This window comes from Cnephaeus nilssonii (assembly GCF_951640355.1).
Source record: "Cnephaeus nilssonii genome assembly, chromosome: Y".
Classification (NCBI taxonomy): domain Eukaryota; kingdom Metazoa; phylum Chordata; class Mammalia; order Chiroptera; family Vespertilionidae; genus Cnephaeus; species Cnephaeus nilssonii.
The window spans coordinates 10,580,954-10,604,689 of NC_137096.1; the positions used below are offsets into that span (position 1 = coordinate 10,580,954).

The 23,736-nt window shown below is 43.2% G+C and overlaps 1 protein-coding gene across 1 annotated transcript; it reads right to left on the minus strand.

Annotated features, from left to right (window-relative positions):
• Positions 1 to 1,855: 1,855 nt before the first annotated feature.
• LOC307096535 (melanoma antigen preferentially expressed in tumors-like) lies at positions 1,856 to 5,872 on the minus strand (the record flags this gene model as incomplete). The annotated part of the gene is given in 5 exon segments (XM_079766183.1): positions 1,856 to 2,264; positions 2,266 to 2,373; positions 3,508 to 3,979; positions 4,972 to 5,098; positions 5,861 to 5,872. Coding segments are annotated over 5 exon segments (1,128 nt in total).
• Between the last annotated feature and the right edge of the window lie 17,864 nt (positions 5,873 to 23,736).

The following is a 23,736-nucleotide window of genomic DNA, read 5'->3' on the forward strand; positions in this document are numbered from 1 at the left end:
TGATCCTCTTTCTTGGGTTTTGTGGGCCTCACTGTCTGTTATAGATATTTCAGCATTTTCTCTTACCACTAGAAGTAGCAGAGTGTGCCCGACCGGTGTGACTCAGTAGACCTATAATCCAAGAGGTCATAATTGAATTCTCAGTTGGGACTGATGCCTGAGTTCAGGACTGACTCCCCAGGGGGCATGTGCAGGAGACAGCCAACCAATGATTTTGTCTCATTATTGCGGTTTCTATCCTTCTCTTCCTCTCCCTTCCTCTCTGAATTAATAAGAAATGCACTTAAGAAATGGTAAAATATGCTCCCAAGTTGATGGGCCCAAACAATAAGAGGGGAAGGAAGAACAAAATAAAGTAACGGCAATAAAAAGTATGAAGGGCCGGGTGCTTTCTGTGGCAAGCTAGGAAGCAGCTGACACCCAGCAGAGAGAGACAAGCACATGAGTAGCTGGCACTTCATGAGAGGCAGTAGAAGGAGATAAAGCAGGACTGACTCCCTCACATTAAGGGAGATTAGATGCACATATAGAGCCCTGCCCCTGGGCCTGGGTGTGTGGCCTTCTTCCCAGGTGTTCCTCTGGCAGGCCACACAGTAAGCCAAATGAGACAGCCTAGGGCCAGAATGCAGTGGCATGTAGACAGGGAGCCTGTTTCTTACTGGACAGCTGACTTTGCGTTGACTATGGGATCCACCCGCAGAGTATGACATCTCCCTTTCACTTGGTTGTATTGCCCCGCAAGGTGGCCCTCCATACCCACAACTGCCCAGAGTGATCTTCACCTGTGTCCATTTAAGTGCTCTCCGGGAACTGGCTTGGTGTTGTCCACTCTTCAGACACAAAACCCAGGACAAGTCTGTGGCTCAGAGCTGGTTTACGACCTCCTTGATTGAGGGGAAGGAGGGACATGTGGGGAGAGTCTTCTCACATTATGACCTAGCCTCCACAAATGGTTTCATATTCTTAGTACAGTACACGGATACTAAGCAAAGTTTTATGCCAGGTTAGCATTATGCTGAAAGGAATATAACTGTGTTTACTGGCCACAATCAATTGCATTCAAGCAGGGGCTGGATCCAGGGGGATGACAGGCATGGATTTTTGAGTTCAAGCCTCTGACTAGCTGGATGATGTCCCTTTCAGTACTGGGGTCTGACTTGTGCACAGGGAAGCTCTACCATGGAGCGGCCAAAGGCCAGTAATGGAGGCTCCCAGTGGGGATCAGTGTTTGAGTCCATGGCCCCTAGGAAGTTGTAGTTCAGTAGTGCTCATAGGAGGCCACTCGTTCCAGCCCCTATGGATGCACCTTCTGTGGGTTGACCCACTGAACATTCACAGAGGTAAGGGAGGAGATACTGGTGCCCCAGAAGGACCACCAAACCAGAAAGGATAAATGGTGATGGATCTCCTGAAACCAACCTCACCAGACTAGTGTCTGTGCATCACAGATGCTCATGCACTCTTATTTAAACAGTAACTGCAGATGGGAGAATCATGTTAATATGTCATAGAGGACACCAGATGGTTCACATTCAGTTCCCTTTATTACTGACATTTATTCACAAGCATTCAAGCAAAGGTAATCCTTGCATCTACCTCCCAAGCCAGAATCCCTCCCCTCTAGAGATTCAGGTGCATATCTCTAACTCCTTAGGACCCATCTCCCCAAAGAAACCATCTGCCCCCCTGTCAGCATTTCCCCCCACCACTGAGTAGTTGTCTGAAACTGGCTGCTGGGTTCCTGTAAGATACACTTAGGTCTGGGCTTCAGTGTCCAAGAGCCGAGAGTAAAGCCTATGAGATGTGCACCGAGCTAGACAGACATGTATCAGGGTCACATAATGGGGTTTGGGTTTTAGAAGATTCTACAGCCACAGTGAGGACAGGGGTAAGCACAAAACCATATCATGCCGGGCTGCCCCAACTCCTGGAACATATGTTTCAGCTTGGCATGCACCTGAGCAAGTCGGCCCAGGTGGATGGTGCTGCTCCTTTCCTCGTAACTCTCCAGGGGGGCAGGATACAGCACGCAATTCAGCTTGCTCAGCCCGATGATGTGGCGAAGCAGGTCCTCCCAGACGGTCATGCAGATGGTGTTTTCACAAAAACTTAGGGTCATGAGGTTAGAGCAGTGGCTCAGTGCAGGCAGGAGGACCATGATCTGGGGGTCCATGATCCCACACTCATCCAAGTCCAAGTCCTGCAGTGTGGGGGTGGCTCTCTCTAACAGAAATTGAGGTTGGTCAGGTTGAGCCTCCTTAATTCAGGACTCTCACCTGGCTGACATTCAGGTGCTGAGAGAGATGTCTCAAGTCACTTTCTAAAAGCAGGCAGTTCGTGATGGACAGAGTCTCCAAAGGCTTCTTCAGGCAGCTGGGAGATATAGAGCAGTTAGGTGAGGGGGGGAGGACCTTGGGGGAAGAGCAATATGAGCATAAGGCAGGCCTTAAGGTAAAGAGGCCCATGTCACCAAAGTCTAAAGTCTTCCAGATGATGATCAAACACAGGATGTTGCACAGTGACAAGTGTGATTCATGTCAGTGCAAATTTGAGTGGAATCTTTTCTCCATCTCTTATCTGCTCTGCGAGGATTTCAACTGGATGAAACCTCATACTCTCCATTTGCTCATCTGTCACCAGGAGCACATCATACACCCCCACCCTCATACACACAGGTATTGTGAGCATGAATGATGGTAGGTAAATATGGGAGGAGCTCAGAATGGAGCCTGACACAATGTCTAAAGCAGGAAGCAACCAGTGAACTTTGGTATTGGAGACATGACCCAAAATGCCTTCAATTCAGGTTCCCTTCCAGCCACAGCCTGGGTACCTGTCACCCTCATCTCTTAGCCCATGAGGCTACTGGCATAGTTGCAGAAAGGGCTAATCTGGACACGGTCGGGTAACATCCAGTGGGGGCTGCCACCCTGCAGGAACTTAGATCACTGCATCATCTACAAACTACCTATCCCTTTTCATGATACCTCCCTCCAGAATCCTGCATTTACCAGGAATTCCCTTAGCAGGAGCCTTTGGCAAGCCTTGGCAGACAGGTGATTCGAGGCAGGTTTGGATTGAAAGGCTGCCATCACCAAATAGCTAAGTGTGGACCTTAACCCCTGAAACCTCACCTCTGATGGGCTTTCCTCTCTTCACTGCCATCTTCACTTGGTTCCATTGCATAATCTTCCCTCAGACACCACTTAGAAGATTCCCAAGCTACCATCACTGGCCTGAAACCCCCTTTACTTCCATTCCTAGCAAGAGTCTCTTTAATAGCATCTTTCTTAGTTCATACATCCTACCTTAGTCTGGCGGGGCGGGGGGTTTACTTGACAACATGCAAGGTGGCAGAGCAGTGAACAAGACACTGACTGTGTGGACCTTCTGGTGACTCAGGCTCTCTAGCACTGCTGATGGACAGCACATAGGAGGTCCTGTCACTGTGGACTGAAATGAGAAGGAGCTCGCTCTGGTCTGCAGGGAAACCTCGCCACCCCTCACCTGAGCATCTGGTCCAGGCAACCTTGGAGGAAGGAGACATCATCCAAATAGAGCTCCTGGAGGTGAGACTGGCTGAGGAACTGAGAGGTGACCAGGTTAACACACTGCTCCTCCTGCTCCAAGGTGGTATGAGAAAACATAAATTCGTGGGAGAGGAGGAACCGACGCAGATTCACCATCAGGCCCAGGTAAGGAGCGAACTTTCTCAGAGTGGACAGCTTCCAGGTACAATTTAAAACCTTCAGCTTCTTACAGCAAAGGTGCAGCAAACCTCTCCTTTCACTGACTTTCTTAATCAGGTACCTGAGGGACTCATCAAGGACACCTTTCATGAGGCAAAGGTCTACTAACACCCACACGGGGGCCAAGGGTGGCTTTGGCCCTGCCCTTAAGCTATCCACTTTCACCCTTTTTCTCATGGGCTGTGGGGCCTCAGGCTCCAGCAACGAGCACACATCAGCTCTGGTTCCGGCTCACAAGATCCAGAAATCCTGATGAGCTCCCCTCTGTAAATTGAGCATCTGCATTTTCCAGCTCCTGCAGAGAAAATAGGATGTAGCCTGGGATGAATTAAGATAACAGCGAATGAGACTATGGCCTTGAGTCTGGAAATCAGCTGCTCCTTGCACTACTGGGATCCTTCATGGTCCCCATTCCTGGTACCTTTAGGTGCCACTAGGAAGGGTGGACTCATGTCCCTTCGGTCACCCTCTGCATCTTCATCAGTCCTATATATGTGAAACCTGATCTCAGAATGACCACAGCAGTACCTTCAAGGCCTCCCTGAACTCTCTCCTTGGCCCTGCACTCTCCCGTATCCCAGATGTAACTGATCAAATCCCCAGGGCCCAACCAGGCTGCTGAATCCCCCTCACCTGGGTCGAGTCTCCTGGGCAAGCGGGACATCCAGCCCATCGAACTCAGCCTGCAAGATATCATGGTAAGGCTCCCTATGGTTCATCAGGGCTCCCAGAGGGAGGCAGGGGAAAGGCCAAGCCTGCTACATGGCCTTCAGGACTTTGCTGTGCTTCCCGGCAAAGGCTGCTGTGAACAGAAATGGAAGAGCTCCATAGGCAACCACTCCACCGCAGTGATGGCCGAGGCTTCATCCCTCAGCAGGCTCTGGCATGCCAGGTCCAGGAGTCTGCGTGGAGCCTGGAAGTTCATCCTGATGAAGTGGCTCTTAAAGACATCCTGGGAAATGGTTGGGAGCAAGGTATCATGTCAGGCTGAGCATGAGCAACCCCATTTCCTCTCAGACCAGAGAAACCATCTGAAGGTCAGAGGCACTGCTCTGGTAACAACTGGAGCGTCCCAATTTCCCCCATCCGGTTTTCTGCTTAGGGGCCGAAAAGCCACTCAGCCCTGCCTCTCCTAGGCTTCCTGGCAGGACAAGCACCTCACCAGGCACCAAGGCGTGGTGAGGTGGCCACTGGACACCTCCCACATCTACCCACTATCTACCTGTAATTCTGCTGTGCAATGAGTACTGGGAAATCCGAGAGATGGTCCCACCATTTTCAGGGAAAATCTTTCCAGGACTGAAAGCACCTGGAATAGGCAGCAGCCCCTGGTCCCGCACCACCTCTTGCTAAGCTCCAACAAATAAAGCAGATGGGGAAGATTAAGGAACACCCACACAATGCGTACATTGTGGCCTTTGATATGTTTTTAGTGAGAAAGCATAAAAGCAGCACAAAAGTTTTCTAAATAATCGGGGAGCTAGAGGTGAGAAAAATAACCATTAATTCCGAGATGTACATTTTATTGTGTGTCCCTTCTATGAATATTAGAATGACCACTTAGTCCATGACAACAGAGGGCTTTCAGGTCACAACTAAACCTCCTCTCAAAAAGTGACTGCAAGCCCTGGTCAGTGTTGCTCTTTTGGTTGAGCATCCACCCTTGCACCCAAAGGAATCTTGCAGGCTCCATTCCCAACCCCCAGTATAGGGTGGGCAGGAGACCTCTGTTGGATGTTTCTCCCATCAATGTTTTTCTCTCTCTTTCTCCCTTCCTCTCTTTCTAAACATCACTTGGCTTTTATGAAAGACCTCCCTTAAGATCTGTTGTCAGACACACAGCCTGGCCGCTAAAATGCTAAAAAGGATTTTGCCAATTTGGCCTACAATAGGTTCCTTAGGGATATTCTACTTTCAGATAGCAGGAAAATTTGCCCTGAAAATCTCTATGAATGGGATATATCAAACCAGAAATCAAAACGTTTTGGATTATGGCTAACCTACATCTAGAGGCAAAGGCAAAGTCTCCTTATTTTTTAGGATAAAATGACAATTCTCTGTGGGACCTTGGCCTGCATGTCCTTGAGGACCACATTAGGCTCCTGACTCACCAGAGTGGACATGGTGCAGGGAGCCCTCTGCTCAGACCTGGGCAGTGACTCTCATTCTCTAGCCTCTGGTCCCTCCTCAGCCTCCTCAGAAACTATTATACCCCATCTGGCCACACCTTCTTTTGAGGTCCTAGCTGAAATGGCAACTTCCAACTGAAAGCTGAACCTTAGTACTGGATCTCCAGGCAGTTAACATGATTGGGTTTTGCACTCTATACACCTCCAACTGAATCCTAGGTCCATTCATGAAAGGAAAAGAAAATGAAACCAACCTGGAAGTAGACTTGATGGGTTGTTGGTACCACATCTAAATTCACTAACGTTCCTGTTAACACACCATTAGGCAGACAAGGTATCCTCTCAAGAGAAAAAGGTATACAATGCAACAGTATTGAGTACCAAATAGTCCCTGACACTTGATGTTACCTCAATTGCAAATACGTGCCCATTCAAAGAGGAACAGAGGGACAGTTGGTCTTCCAGATTTTGAGGATAAAGCCTTCCCCAAAGGAGGTATGGCCAAAAATCACATCTAGGGATTGATCAGGAGAATGGATGGGTGCCAGTTTGTATGGGACCAAGGGACAAGGTGCACCTTTGGGAAACTCAAAAACCCTGACCAGATGAGCTCAGCAAACTGGCTTGAGAAAATTAAATGTAAAAATGTGGGCTGTGCAGAGGCCAGAGGAGAGGTGTGGCAGGGGAACCTGGGAAGTGGCATATCCAATTCTGAAAGCCATTGAGGGGCGAGAGTGTTGGGTTCTTTGGAATCTTGGTGGCACAGAGAAAAATACACGTGGACCAAAAGTCCTATGTAACCTTATCAAGAAGCTGCTTCCAGAGGGCATTCTCTTTGGCTCAGGCCTCCTCTTTCACATCCCAACCTTCCACAGGCAGCACATTAGGCCCAGGCATGTTCTAGGGGCCTGGCCCTAAACATGACTGCCAAAGTCTGTATGGATAACTAATGTTTGCTCATCCCCAGGGAACAAACCATGCAAATTGGCTTCAAAAAGCTCCTTCTGGGCCTAAAATTCTCACTCAGATTGTGAGGGAAGTGTGTTTTCTCTCAGGTCTCAGCACAGTGCACACATACACCTTCCCCTTCAAAGATCTGAAGCTGTATTAGAATTTGGCTTATAAAGATCTGCCATAATTTGGGATATCCCATGCTGCACTGAGTCACACATTGGATCTTTTGAAATTGAGAGAGACAAACATAGAGAGATTGAGACAGAGGAGAGAGAGAGAGACAGAGAAAGACAGAGAGAGAGAGGGGTGGGGAGAGAGGGAGAGAGAGAGGCACAACTTTTCTGCAGGCTCTTATCTACCCCCTGCAATGTGATGCCCAAACAACTCTCCTATTCCAGAGAGAGGGTCCATGTGACAGATTAGCACAGTGGTGTTCACCAGAAAAGTCCAGACTGGTTGATTAGATTTCTGGAAGAGGTTCAAACTGTAATGAGTTTAGGAAGTTAATATAGACTTGTATCCTGGGCTTTTAGCAAGAGCGGTGGTACCTGGGGACTGTATTACTCTTTAACACCAACATTACATGCACCAGGCAGAAAGTGAAAAATTGTAGGACACTAAGCTCAGGAAGCTTCTATGAGATCCCAGAGTCCAGGATATACAAGGAGGCAGGAGGGACCACTTAGAATGACCTAGAAACAAAGTCTAAGCTGAACATGTCGTCTTCAAGAGCAAGAAACATTCCTCTTTCCACCCCCATGCAGAGCCTGCTTTCCCAGGGCATGAGCTCTGGCAATGGAGGCAGGAACACATGTGCATCAAGGGCTGTCCTTCCTGCCCAGTATTGGACCAGCCCCACTGACTCCCAGCACCCACACATGAATCTGGGGGATGTTTTTACCATATTCTGGTCACCTACCACCTACCCTCATCATGGCTCTCACTTATGTACAGCCCAGAGCAGTCTCTGAGCATATGATTCCTACTGGAATCCAAAGGCATATGCTCTTCCGAAAATTTCTTTTTTTGGAGCAGGAGGGTGGTCTTTAGAATGTGCTCTCAAGGCTGAGAGCCCTCTATTTGCATTCCTGGAATGTCAGCCAACCACTCATGATCCTGATGCTGGGACACCCACTATTGACAGAAATCAGGAGTTCCCCCCAATTCATCTGAGCTGTTTTGGAGAACATGACATGCTCAATGTGCAGAAGGCAAAACAACATCCAAGCTGCTTTCCTGGATCCAGAGAGGCTCTGAGTTGGCTGCAGGATGCCCTTCCTGGGTTCCAGAGCAAGCCCTGCATCTGTGGACCTTCACAGGCCCTGGGGATCAGTCCCTATGCATGGGCTTTCCCACATTAAGCTCTCCTAACCCAGGCTTTGAGCAGACATGCATCCACCAAACTGGACATCCTCGACAGAATAGACACATTCCTAGAAAAATATAAGCTTCTAAAACTCAATCAGGAAGAATAAAAAAAAAAAACACACAACATGAATAGGTCGATAACTAGTGATAAAATGGAAACAGTAATCAAAAAGCTTCCAGCAAACAAAAGCCCTGGACCAGATGGCTTCACAGTGGAGTTTTCCCAAACATCAAAGAAATTAAAATAAATACTTCTCAGACTATTCCAAAAAATGCAAGAGAAAGGCATACTTCTAAGATCATTCTATAAAGCCAGCTTTACCTTAATAACAAAACCACCTAAAGACACCACAAAGAAAAACAATTACAGGCCTATATCCCGGATGAACATTGATGCTAAAATCCACAGCAAAATTCCAGCAAACCAGATGCAGCATTACATCAGAAAGATCATACACCATGAACAAGTGAGATTTATTCCAGGGATGCAAGTCATGTACAATATCCACAAGTCAATAAATGTGATATGTCACATAAACAAACTGAGAGACAAAAATCAAATAATCATATCAATCGATGCAAAAAAGGCATTTAACAAAGCTAAACACCTTCTCTGATAAGCCCAGCAAAGTGGGACTAGAAGGATCATAATAACAGCCTTATATGACAAACCTATGGCCAACTTCGTACTCAATGGGTAATAACTAACACCATTTCCCTTAAGAACAGGAACAAAACAGGGATGCTGCTTTCACCACTCCTGTTCCACACAGGATTAGAAGTGCTAGCCAAAGTGATCAGACAAGAAGAAGAAATAAATAACACCCAAATTGGAAAAAAAAATAAAGTAAAATTGTCATTATTTGCAGATAACATGATTCTGTACATAGAAAACCCTGAAGACTCCATCAATAATTATTAGACTTAATAAATGAATTTGGCAATGTAGCAGGAAACAAAATTAACGCCATGATATCTATGGCATTTTTATACACCAACTAGAGAATCTACATCTATGGCACCCACCTTACAGCTGTGAACCTGAGAATACAGGTTATCAATGGTGCAAGCACGTGGATTCAGAGGAGCTCTACACTCCCTCACAGAAAGGTCAGATTTTGCCTGGGATAAGGTGAGGTTCATGGACCTAGCAGGAGAGAGAAACTCGTGTACAGCGGGAGGTGGAGAACCTGGGGAAGTCTGTGCCCAGAAAAATCCGTGGCCCTTGTGGCTGGCATGATCCCTGAATGTGGAAGGGGGTCCTCAGAGCTGCTAACAGAAGAGAACTCTAAAAAGCAACCCATTTTAATCTGGACACAAAAGGACAGCCTAGATATTTTAAAAGTGTGCCAGCTGCTTAGACACAAGAGGAAAAAAGACTGCACAGACTTGCACCGCAGCCCTGGAGTTCTCACACTTACTCTGGCTCCTTTTTTTTCTTCTTTTTTTTTCTCTTTAACTCCTTGCTTCTGATTACTAAGCCCAATACATAGGTTCACCAAATTGGGGACAACCAAAGAGACTGCAGGGGAAAGTTGTTTTTCTGGAACCTGGGGATCAGAGCGGGGAATAACCATCAGAGAAACAGCTCTAGGGCAACCCACTCCCACAAACAAAGTATTAAGTGCCACAGGAAAAACAAAATCTAAACACCAGCTAGAGAGAACCTATAGTCCTGGAGGTCAATCCAGAAACACTGTCACCCAGGGGTTGAATCACAAATGGACTCTTGTGTAAACACAAATAAAGGAATACAAGAAATAGAGATGTACTGCCTGCTTAAAACTCAGGACTGACTTACAACACAGAGGAGCAGTGGAACTCAGGGAACTTCAACACTGTCCTGACTAGGAAACAGGCGTGCCAAACAGAACAGTAGAGGAAGTTAATGACCTTCACTACTGCACATTTTTTATTTTTTTCATCTTTTAATAAAGAAACTATTTTTTTCTTTTTTCCTCACTTGATTTTACCTTTTTAATTATTACATCTTTATTTTCCATCAGCATTATTACTACTACTATTTTAGATTTTTTTAAAGTGTCATTTTACTTTTTCTTTATTTTACTTTGGGATTAGTGTTCTACATTCTATTTTCATCTTTCCTTTAGCATCATTTTATTCTACCTTAAATTTACCTTTATGCCATCACTCTCTTACTCACTTTTCCCCTGTTGTTGTCCTGTTTCCCTTACCCTATTTCTGCTTTAGATTTTCCCTATCACTTCATTTTACCGCTCTTAAAATTTCACCCTACTTATATTCCAATCCCCTGCTCCAAGTCCATACACACCTCTCTCATCTCTTTCTTCACTTTCCAATATTTTTTCTCTCTTTGTTGTTTGCTTGATTGTTGATTATATTAATTTTGCTTGTTTGTGAGATTGTTTTGCTTATTCCTTTTTTTTTCTTTTTTGTTTTTGTTTTTTGCTTCTGTTTTCCCTGCCCTCACTTAATATTAGTTCTTGTTTGTAGTGTGCATTCATCTCCAGGTACTTGTTGCTGGAATTTGCTGGGATTAGTGTCTTTTCTAATCGAGTTTTCTCCATATATATATATATATATATATATATATATATATATATATATATATATATATTCTGTTCCCCTCTTCTTTCTTATTCTCTTTGTCTTCTCTGTTACTTTTTTATCCTTTTCCCAATTTCATTTTTGCATTCCATTTCTTTTCTCTCTTCTTCTTTCTCTCCTACCCTGCAATTCACCTTTCCCTGTTGGTCACCTTTATTTGGGGTTACTAATATCATGAATACATTTCTGTTCGGTGCCTTGTGCATTGTACCTGGTTGTGTTGTATTTTGTGCCTTTAAATGAATGCAGGAGAGAGAGAACTATGTAACCAGACATCTGGAAAAGTAAGATCATGGGGATCCAAAGAAACAGACCGCACATGAAAGAAAAGCAGGCATCACCAGAAAAGGAATTAAACGAAATAGAGGCAAGCAACCTGTCAGAGAAAGAATTCAGAGAAATGGTCATAATGTGGCTGAAAAGAATGGAAGACAAACTCAACAATATGTGCAAGAACCAAGAGGAAATGAAGAAGAACCAAGAAGAAATGAAAAATGACATCGCTGCTGTAAAGAACTCCATAGAAAGCATCAAGAGTAGATTAGAAGAGGCAGAGGACCGCTTCAGTGAGCTAGAATACAAGGTAGGAAAAATACCCAAGTAGAGAAGCTTCTAGAAAAAAAAAAAAAAAGGAGGAGAGCCTAAAGAAACTTTGGGACAGCTCAAAACAAAACAACATCCACATAATAGAGGTTTGAAGGAGAGGAAACTGAGCAAGGAACAGAAAACCTGTTTGAAGAAATAATGACAAAAAACTTTCCTGATATATGGAAGAAAACCACACACAAATCCAAGAAGCTCACAGAGACCCAAGCAAAATGAACCCCAAAAGAACAACCCCACGGCACATTATAATAAAACTAGAAGCCCGGTGCACGACATTAGTGCATGCAGGGGTGGTGGTGGTTTCTCTCAGCCTAGCCTGCACTCTCTCCAATCTGGGACCCTTCTAGGGATGTCCGACCCTTTTTAGGTGCGATCCCGGTGGGACTGGGCGTAAACGGGCAGTCGGGCATCCCTCTCACAATCCAGGACTGCTGACTCCCAACTGCTTGCCTGCCTGCCTTCCTGTTTGCCCCTAACTGCTTCTGCCTGCCAGCCTTATCACCCCTAACCACTCCCTTGCCAGAATGCTTGATGTCTAACTGCTCCCTGCCAGCCGGTTTCCCCCTAACTTCCCTCCCCTGAAGGCCTGGGTCCCTCCCAACTGCTCTTCCCTGCAGGCCTGGTTGCTCCCTAACTGCACTCCCCTGCTGGCTTGAAGGTCCAAAACTTCCCTAAATTGCAGGCCTGTTTCCTACCAACTGCCCTCCCATGCTGGCCATCTTGTGTTGGCCATTTGTGTCCACATGGGGCAGGATCTTTCACCACATGGGTGCAGCCAACTTGTGTGTTGCAGTGATGGTCAATCTGCATATTACTCTTTTATTAGATAGGATAGAGGCCTGGAGCATGGGTGGGGCCAGCTTGTTTTTCCCTGAAGGGTGTCCTGGATCAGGGTGGGGGTACCGTTGGGGCGTGGGGCGGCCTGGGCAAGGGGCCTGCGGTGGTTTGCAGGCCGGCCATGCCCACTGGCGACCAGGCGGAATCCCTGGTATCTCGGGTATATTTATCTTCTACAATTGAAACTTTGTAGCCTTAAGTGGAGCCAACACTCCTGCTTGCTTCTTGGTTGTAGCCATTTCTGTTGGAATTTATGTATCTTCTATAATTGAAACTTTGTAGCCTCAAGTGGAGGCCTGGGCCAGCCAGGGTGTGCAGAAAGCTTGGCTTCCTCCATTATCAGGGGCAACCCTAGCCTCCTGCTCTTTCCAACTCCGTGGCTGCCACCATTTCTGTTTGGATTTATGTATATTCTGTCATTGAAACTTTGTAGCCTTGAGTGGAGGCCTAGTCCGGCAAGGGCAGACAGAAAGCTTGGCTTCCTCCATTATCGGGGAAACCCAAGCCCCCCTCCTGCTCTCTGTGGCCATAGCCATCTTGGTTGGGTATATTTGAATATTCGCTCCTGATTGGCCAGTGGGTGTGACTTGTGGGCATTGCTTGTGGGTGTAGCGGAGTGATGGTTAATTTGCATATCACTCTTTTATTAGATAGGAAGGAGGATTGGCTAACACCAAGGAAAATGTAAAAATCTTAAACGTGGCCAGAGAGAGACAGAAATTTACCTACACAGGATCCCATATCAAACTAGGAACTGATTTCTCAACAAAAACACATTAGGCCAGAAGGGAATGGAATAAAACATACAAATTCGTGCAAAGCAAGGGTCTGAATCCAAGAATACTGTACCCAGCAAGGCTATCAATCAAAATTGAAGGTGAAATCAGGAGTTTCACAGACAAAAAAGGACTAAGGGAGTTTATTACCACCAAACCAGTAATGCAAGAAATGCCAAAGGGTCTGCTGAAAAAAAAAAAAAAAAAAAAAGAAATCAGAAGCGAAGAAGGAACACAGGGGTAAAGAATAAAAATGGTGACAAATAAGTACCTATCAATAATAACTTTAAATGTAAATGGATTAAATGCCCCAATGAAAAGACATAGGGTAACTAATTGGATAAGAAAACATGACTCCTATATCTGCTGTCTACAAGAAACCCACTTCAGAAAAGAAGAAGCACACAGACTGAGGGTAAAAGGATAGAATAAGGTTTTCCAGGTGAATGGAAATTTAAAAAAAAAAGCTGGGGTAGCAATACTTATATCTGACGAATTAGATCTCAAAATGAAAGACATAAAAAAAGATAAGGAAGGCCACTTCATAATACTAAAGGGAGCAATTTGACAAGAAGAAATAATACTGGTAAACATATACGCAAACAATACAGAAGCACCCAAGTACATAAAAAGACTCCTGGAGGATCTCAAGGGAGAGATTGACAGCAATACAATCATAGTAGGAGACTTTAATACCCCACTATCACCATTGGAAAAATCCTCTAAAAAAAAAATAAGCAAAGAAACATCAATCCTTAACGACTCACAAGACCAGATGGAATTAATTGACATCTTCAGAACATTTCACCCCAAAGCCACAGAATATACATTCTTCTCAAGTGCACATGGGTCATTTTCAAAGATAGACCAAATATTGTGTCACAGGCAAAGTCTCTTCAAATTCAAGAAGATATAAGTCATATCAAGCGTCTTCTCAGATCACAGTGGCTTAAAACTGGAAATCAACTACAATAAAAATAATCCAAAAACATCAAATACAAGGAGACTAAACAGCATGCAATTAAACAATCACTGGGTTATCAGAGAGATCAAAGAAGAAATAAAATACATCAAGACAGCAAACGACAATGAAAACACAACAATCCCAAATATATGGGACACAGCTAAAGCAGTCTTGAGAGGGAAGTTCATTGCTCTAAAAGCCTACAGTAAAAAACAAGAAACAACGGTAATAAATCACATAACCCTACAACTCAAAGTGTTAGAGAGAGAGCGACAAGAAAAGCCCAGTGGAAGCAGAAGGGAGGAAATAATAAAGATCAGAGCAGAGATAAATGACATAGAGACAAAAAAAGAAAAAGAAAAAGAAAAAAAAACAATACAAAAGATCAACTAACAAGAACTGGTTCTTGAAAGGATAAAAAAAGATTGATGAACCTCTAATAAGGCTCACCAAGAGGCAAAGAGAAAGGACCAAAATTAACAAAATCAGGAATGAAAGAGGAGAAATAACAACAGACCCCACAGAAATACAAGGATTTTTTAAAAATACTATGAACAACTCTATTCCAACAAACTGGACAAACTGGAGGAAATGGACATACTCCTAGAGAAATATAACCTTCCAAAATTCAATCAGAAAGAATCTAAATATCTCAATAGACGAAGAACTATGGAAGAAACTGAAGTAGTCATCAAAAAGCTTACAGCAAACAAAAGCTTGGGGCCAGCCGGCTTCACAGGGTAGTTTTACCAAACATTCCAGGAAGAACTAAAACCTATTTTCCTCACACTATTCAAAAATTTCAAGAGGAAGGAACACTTCCAAGCTCCTTCTATGAAGCCAGCATCACCCTAATACCAAAACCAGATAAAGACAACACAATGAAAGAGAATTATTGGCCAATATCCCTCATGAACATAAATGCCAAAATTCTCAACTAATTCTACCAAATCGGATCCAGCAGTACATCAGAAAGATAATATACCATGAACAAGTAGGATTTATCCCATGAATGCAAGAATGGTAAAATATCCGCAAATCAATAAAGGTGATACATCACATAAACAAATTGAGAGATAAAAATCACATAGTTTTATCAATTGATGCAGAAAAAGCATTTGACCAAATTCAACACCCTTTCTTGATAAAATCTCTCAACAAGGTGGGAAACAAGGATGATACCTCAACATAATAAAAGCTATATTTAATAAACTCACAGCTGACATCATGCTCAATGGGCAAAAACTAAAACCATTTCCCCTTTGAGCAGGAACTAGACAGGGATGCCCACTCTCACCACTCCTGTTTGACATAGTACTGGAAGTATTAGCCATTGTAATTAGACAAAAAGAAGAAATAAAAGGCATCCATATTGGAAAAGAAGAAGTAAAGCTGTCCCTATTTGCAGATGACATGATATGGTACATAAAAAAAAACAAAAAACAAAAACTGAAAGAATCCATCAAAAACTAATAGACTTAATAAATGAATTGGGCAATGTAGCAGGATACAAAATTAATGCCAAGAAATCCATGGCATTTCTATACACCAACAGTTGATTTACAGAAAGAGAGACTAAAAAAGCAATCCCATTTACCATCGCATCAAAAAAAATTGAGATACCTAGGAATAAACTTAACTAAGGAGGTAAAAGAACTATACGCGGAAAACTACCGGACACTGAAAAAAGAGATAGAGGAAGACGTAAACAGATGGAAGAACATAACTTGTTCATGGATTGGTAGAATCAACATCATTAAAATGCCCATACTACCCAAAGCAATCTATAGATTCAATGCACTCCCCATTAAAATGCCAACAGCATATTTCACAGACCTAGAAAGAACTCTGCAAAAATTCATCTGGAATAAAAAAAAAGACCCCAACTAGCCACAGCAATCCTGAGAAAGAAGAACAAAGTTGGAGGGATCACAATACCAGATATCAAGCTGTATTACAAAGCCATTGTTCTCAAAACAGCCTGGTACTGGCACAAGAACAGACATATAGACCAATGGAATAGAATAGAGAATCCAGATATTGACCCAAACCACTGTGCTCAATTAATATTTGACAAAAGAGGCATGAACATACAATGGAATCAAGACAGTCTCTTCAATAAATGGTGTTGGGAAAATTGGACTGATACATGCAAAAATATGAAACTAGACCACCAACTTACACCATACACAAAAATAAACTCAAAATGGATACAGGACTTGAACATATGATGGGAATCCATAAAAATACTAGAGGAATACACAGGCAGCAAAATCTCACACATATACCGAAAGAACATCTTCACCGATACTGCTCCTAGGGCAATGGAAGCTAAAGAGAAAATTAACAAATGGGACTACATCAAAATAAAAAGCTTTTGCACAGCAAAAGAAATCATCAACAAAACAAAAAGAAAGCCCAATGTATGGGAGAACATATTTGCAAATGTTATCACTGATAAAGTTTTAATCTCCAACATCTACAAGGAACTTATACAACTTAATAAAAGGAAGATAAATGATCCAATAAAAAAATGGGCAATGAACTTAAAATCTTTTTCAAAGAAGACAGAAGGAAGGCCAAGAGACATATGAAAACATGCTCAAAGTCACTAATTACCCGAGAGATGCAAATCCAAACGACAATGGGGTACTATCTCACACCTGTCAGAATGGCTACCATCAACCAATCAACAAACGACAAGTGTTGGCGAGGATGCAGAGAAAAAGGAACCCTCATGCACTGCTGGTGGGAATGCAGACCGGTGCAGCCACTGTGGAGAACAGTACTTTTAGTCAAAAGACTAAAAATGGAACTACCATTTGATGTAGTAATCCCACTTCTAGGAATATATCCCAAGAAACTAGAAACACCCATCAGAAAGGATATATGCACCCCTATGTTCATAGCAGCACAATTTACAATAGCTAAGATTTGTTAACAGCCTAGGTGCCCATCAACAGATGACTGGATGAAAAAACTATGGTACATCAACACAATGGAATACTATGCAGTCACAAAAAAGGAGGAATTCTTACCATTTGCAACAACCTAGATGAAACTGGAGAACGTTATGCTAAGTGAAATAAGCTGGTCAATGAAAGAAAAATACCACATGATCTCACTCATTTGTGGATAATAAAGAACATTATAAACTGATGAACAAAAATATAGATACAGAGGCAGAAAAGCATCAAATAGACTGTCAAATTACATTGGGAAAGTTAGGGAGAGGTGGGGAGATAAGAGATCAACCAAAGGATTTGTATGCATGAATATAAGCATTAGCAATGGATGCAAAACACTGGGGGGTGATGGCATGTATGGTAGTGGAGTGGGGAGGCAATGGTAAAATATCCTACATAATAAAAAGGCAATATGCAAATTGCATCACTCCGCTACGCCCACGATTGGGCCGGCTGGAGGCGTGGGGGGCGGGACTCAGGGTGGCCGTTTGGCTGGCGGTAGGAGCGGGGGGCGGGGACTCGTGAGTCCCCGACTCCCACTCCTCCCACCGGCCTTTAGGCCAACGCTGCGGAAGGACCCATGGGGCCTGCGGAAGACGCTGGTGGTGGCCAATTGCATGGCTGCTGGCAGCAGTTTTCCACCAGCACCAGTTTTTCTCTGGCCACCCGCTGATCGGAGCGCCTCCTGGATCAGAGTTCATCTTGGTGTAGCGAATCACGCTGGCAGGAGGCGCTCTGATCGGCGGGTGGCCAGAGGAAAACTGGTCCTGGCGGAAAACTGCTGCCGGCAGCCAGGTGAAAGTCTATTGCACGAAACTTCGTGCAACGGGTTTCTAGTGTACACATATAATACCTTAATTTAAAAAAATGGGGAAAAAAGAATAAATAATTTCTCAATGTGAGCACAGAGGGAAGAAAGAAGTTGGTACAATGTGAGAAAATTCCATGTAAAGAGCAGAAAGCACCCTCTACCTCAATGCAAGAAATCACTAAGAAATTATGAAAAGCTGCAGTAAACTGTAGGAAATTCTTTGAAAAGAAGTGTAAAGCATTTCTCAATGTGAGGCAATGTTGAAGAAAGGTATTTATACAATGCGTGAAAATCCCTTCAAATAGAGCAGGAAGCACACTACAGCACAGTGTTAAAAAACCACCAGTAATTCATTGGAAAGCAGCAGTAACTGATTGCAACTGGTTAGAAAACAGGTAAAAGTCACCTCTATGTGAGAAAAGAATGTAGAAAGAAGTTTGAAAAATGTGAGATATGCATGAAATAGAGCAGTTAGCATACTATAACTATGTTAGAAACCACTCTGTATTCACAGAAATGCAGCAGTACATGATACAATATCAGTGGAAAACAAGTATACATCATTTCTCACTGTGAGAAAAGAGGGAAGCTAAATTTCTGTACAATGCAGGAAAATCACATAAAGACATCTGTAGCCGCAATAGAGCACATTGTTAGAAGCCCTAGGAATTCACTGAAAATCAGCAGTGACATACACCGAATAGAGAAGACAAGTGAAAATCACTTTGGAACATGAGGAAAGTGTCTAGAAAAGTGTTGTACAATGTGGTGATATCCATGAAAGAGAGCAGAAAGCAGAGTGTTAGAAACCTCTGGGTACTCACTGAAAAGCAACAGTAAACTATAGAAAAGAGCTGGAAAACAAGAGTAAATGATTTCTCAATGTGAGCACAGAGGAAAGAAAAAAGTTGATACAGTGTGGTAAAATCCCATGTAAAGAGCAGAAAACACACTATACCCAATATAAGAAATCACTGAGAATTTACGAAAAGCTGAGGTAACCTGTAGGAAATATTTGGAAAAAAATTGTAAAGCATTTCTCAATGTGAGGCGTGTTGAAGAAAGGTGTTTGTACAATGTGGGAAAATCACATAAAGAAAGCTGTAACCGCATTAGAGCAGTCTTAGAAGCCCTAGGACTTCACTGCAAATCATCAGTGTCTAACACCAAATAGAGAGAAGACAAGTGAAAGTCACTTAGGAATGTGAGGAAAGAGTCTAGAAAGGTGTTTGTACAATGCGGTTGAATCAATAAAAGAGAGCAATATGCACAACATAGTACAATATTAGAAAACAATGAGAATTCACTGAAAAAGAAAAGTAAATGACAAAATAGCTAGAAAACAAGTGAAAAAATCACTTTGGAATTTGAGGAAAGAGTGTAGAATGGTGTTTGAGCACTAGGAGATATGTGCTGAAGAGCAATACATAAGTTAGAGCACACTTTTGAAAGCACTTTGAAATCAGTGAACAGCAGCTGTAATCTCTACAATACAGACGGAAAACAGGTGGAAATCACTTATGAACTTGAGGAAAGACTATACAAAAGTGTTTGACAATGTGGGTATTTCAGTGCTAAAGAGCAGAAGCACACCATAGCACAGTGTTACAAACCACTAGTAACTGAATGAAAAACACCAGTAACTTATACAAAATGCTTAACACAAGTAAAAATCACATCGCTCTGTGAGGATAGAAATAAGAAAGGTGTTTGTAAAATGAGGTGATATCCATGAAAAAGAGCAGGATGCAACGTATAGCAGTGTTGGAAACCTCTGGATACCCACTGAAAAGCAACAATAGACTATATAAAAGGGTTGGAAAACAAGAGTAAATCATTTCCCATTGAGAGCACAGAGGGAAGAAAGAAGATGGTACAATTTGGGAAAATCCCAGGTAAAGAGCAGAAAGCACATTATACCCCAAAGAAATCACTGGAAAATTATAGAAAAGCAGCAGTAAACTGTAGGAAATACTTGGAAAATAAATGTAAATCATTTCTCAATGTGAGGAAATGGTGTAGGAAAAAATGTTCTATGTCCTGTGGGGATAGAATGTTTTTACAATGTGTGGAAATGCCTTAAGTAGAGCAATAAGCACACTATATGAAGCACAGTGATAAAAACCTGATGTAATTCACTGAAAAGGAGCAGTAACTGATGCAAATGGTTTCAAAACAAGTAAAACTCACTTCTCCATGTGAGGAAAAAATATTAAAAGGAGTTTGTGAAATGCGGTGATATACATGAAATAGAGCAGTAAGAATTGTCAAACTATTCTAGAAAAACACGGTGAATTCACTTAAACTCATCAGTAAGTGATACAAAATTGTTGGAAATACATGTACATCATTTTACACTGTGAGGAAAGAGTGAAAAAGAGTTTTTGTACAATGCGAGAAAATCACTTAAAGACAGCTGTAACCACAATGGAGCACAATGTTTGAAGCGCTAGGAATTTGATGAAAATCAGCACTGATGTACACCAAATAGAGAGAAGGCAAGTGAAAGTCACTTTGAATGAGAGGAAAGAGTCCAGAAAGTTGAATATAAAAGTCTGTGAAATAATGAAAAAGAGGAATATGCACAATATAGCACAGTGATAGAAACCAATGTGAATTCACTGAAAAGCAGCAGTAAACGACAAAATACTTATAAACAAGTGAAACTCTCCTTTGAAAATGAGAAAAGACTCTAGAACGGTTTTTGAGCACAAGGAGAAATCTGAGCTGAAGAGCAATACCCACATTAGAGCTCACTTTTGAAAATATTCTGAAATTAGTGAACAGCACTTGTAATCTCTCCAAGAAATCACCGAGAATCATGAAAAGCTGCAGTAAACTGTAGGAAATACTTAGAAAACAAGTGTATATCATTGAAAACAAAACTAACTTCTCTATATGAGGAAAAATATAGAAAGGAGTTTGTAAAATGGGGGGATGTCCAAGAGATAGAACAGTAAGCATACTATAACTGTGATAGAAACCACTCTGTATTGACAAACACAGAAGTAAATGATACTAAATCTTGGGAAGACAAATGTACACCTTCCTCACCTTTAGGAAAGTGTGAATAAAGGTATTTGTACAATGCGGGAGAATCAAATGAAGCTGTAACCACACTAGAGCACAGTGATAGAAGCCCTAGGAATTCCCTAAAAATCAGCAGTGATGTATACCTAATAGAGAGAAGACAAGTGAAAGTCACTTAGGAATGTGATGAAAGAGTCTAGAAAGGTGTTTGTACAATGTGGTGATATCCATGAAAGAGAGCAGAAAGCAGAGTATAGCAGTGTTAGAAAATTCTGGGTACTCACTGAAAAGCAACAGTAACTTATATAAAAGAGTTGCAAAACAAGAATAAATCATTTCCTATTGTAAGCACAGAGAGTAGAAAGAATTTGGTACAATGCAGGAAAATCCCATGAAAAGAGCAGAAAACACACTGTATCCCAATCTATGAAATCACTGAGAAATTATGAAAAGCTGCATTCAACTGTAGGAAATACTTAAACTGTTCACAGAGCAAATAAAGGGATTACATAGACACCCCCCTCCTAAGAAATCTCAGGGCTCTCTTAACTAGGGTAAAAAAATAAAGCACAATGGTTACCCAGCCAATACAGAAGGCAGGAGGAGGACGTCTCAGAGGTACAAATGGTAGCAACTGCCAGATGTAACAGAGATGAGGAAACCAAACATTCTTATGTTTCCATGACTCCCAGGGCTGGCCTGCAGGCACACCTTAAAAGGCCAGAGCCACGGAACAGGTCTTCAAGAATTGAAGTCTTTCTATTGTAGAATGTCCTATTTGAGGTCTTAGACCAAATAGTCACTGTAATCCATCCGTGAGTTAAGTAGAAAAACTGGAAATAGAGCCGTGTTGATGGGGAGCAAGTCTCATGATAGGGAGCTAGTTCCAGGCCACCGGGTGGCCTCCCTGAACAGTCCTTGGACCAGGACCTTGGGGCGAAACTGAGTTGGGCCCTGGCTGTCACCTGACTCTGCTTCCAGTTGGACCTTACTTTGGGAGGATCCCAGGGAGGAGAAAGAATGAGAGAAATGCTACCTCCCTCAGGCGCCCTTGCTGTGTACTGCCCTGATGGGAAAGGTGCAGGACACATTCTCTTGCCTTATTCCTGTGAAAAAATAATAAAGTGAGAACCTTAACCAGTCATTCCCAAAGAGCCCTTGACAAGGTCTTGGAACTGAAAATGGCCTTTTCTATTGTGGTGAGTCCTTGCAACTATTTCCTAGAGCATCCTGATAATACTTCACCCCCATAAACTGCTCATTGTGGATTTGCAAAGCTATGAAACCAGGAATTTCACACTTATGAGAACTCGGGGTACACTTGGCTGTCCGGGGAAGCTGGTAAGAGAGGGTAAACAGCCCACTCAGCAGCATCAGGATGGCACCCAGAACCGCCATGGGGACGGTGCTGCCCATCTCCTGCTGGTCGGGCCTGAAGGGGATGTGTTAGGATGGCGGGAAGCATATGCCCTCTTCATTCATCACAGAGTGGTAGTCCATATCATAGCAATGAAGATAAATGCACCAGCTATGATGCTCAGGACTCCGGAAGCCAAGAAGAGATTGCAGGTGTTTTCCTTCTGAAGATGAGCCACGAACAGTCTCTGCAGGCCCATGACCATGAGCACTTTACCCTGGAGAATGAGGAGGCTGGCGGCCAGCAGCAGGTGCTGAGCAATGCGAATATTCAGCGGCAGGTAGGTGTCACTGTAGGTGCAGAGGTGACACGCTATGACTTTGCTCTGGAGGCTGTTGGACTGGTAAGTGCAGACCTTCCACATTCATACACAGGCCAGCCCCGGGGAGGGGGTGGAGCTGTTCTCCATGTACCAAACCTGCCACTCAGCCAGTCCCATGCAAGTCATGGAGAAGATCCATCCTGTGGTGGTGACAATGAAACCCGCTACTTGGCAGTTGGCACTGTGGACCAGCGAGGTCATGACATTGTATCCAGGGGAACTGCAAAACAATGGAGAGGGTCATGGGGGTGGGACCCACCTGTCTGGTACCGCCCCCTGGGGATGAGCGAGGCTGTATTGGAGAGGGAAATTCCATATTTCAGAATGGAGATACTTGACCCCCATGCTCTGTTGGGCAAGGGTCCTTGGGCAATTTTTACTGAAAGCCTTAAAATATGCAGACTTTCACCCTGCAGGGTTCCTATGTCCTTAGAGCGTCTTCTCAACAGGCCAAAATTGCTAGTTCAATCCCTGGTTTCTTTCTGGTCAGTGCACATACAAAAATCAACCAATGAAAGCATCTGTAAGTGGAAGACCAAGTCAATGTTCTTTCCTCCATCCCTCCCTCCCTCCCTCCATCCCTCCCTCCCTCCCTCCCTCCCTCTCACCTAACTCCCTTACTCCCTCCCTACCTCTCTCCCTCCTTCCCTCCCAACCTTTCTCCTTCTCTCCTTCCCTCCATCCCTTTTTCCTTTTTTCCTTTCCTCTCTTTCATCCCCCTCTCTGTCTCAAAATTCAACAAAAATATGTTCAAACTTTCAAAGAGGCAGTTCCACTTATGGGCATTTGTTGAAAGACCCAATTCATATTGGCTACAAATAATTTACAATAGAGATGGGCATCACAGCACTGCGTGACATTGAACATGCAGTGCTGTGATGCCCATCTCTATTGTAAAATATTTGTAGCCAATATTAATTGTAGCCAATAATATTTGTAGCCAAGTAGGGTTTGGTGAAATAATGTATGCTACAACCATACAATGGAGCTCCATACCAAACTTACAAGTGCAGCCAAGTCGCACTTGGTGTGATGTTTGTTGTCTAGCCCTTCTCACCTCGCATAATGTTTTCAAGGTTCATCTGTATTATAGCTCCTGGGAGCAGATCATTCCTTTCAATGGCAGAGCCGTCTTCCATTGTATGGATGTACCACAGTTTGTTTATACCTTCGTCAGTTTTTGGACATTGAGATTAATTTAAATTTTGGCTCTTACAA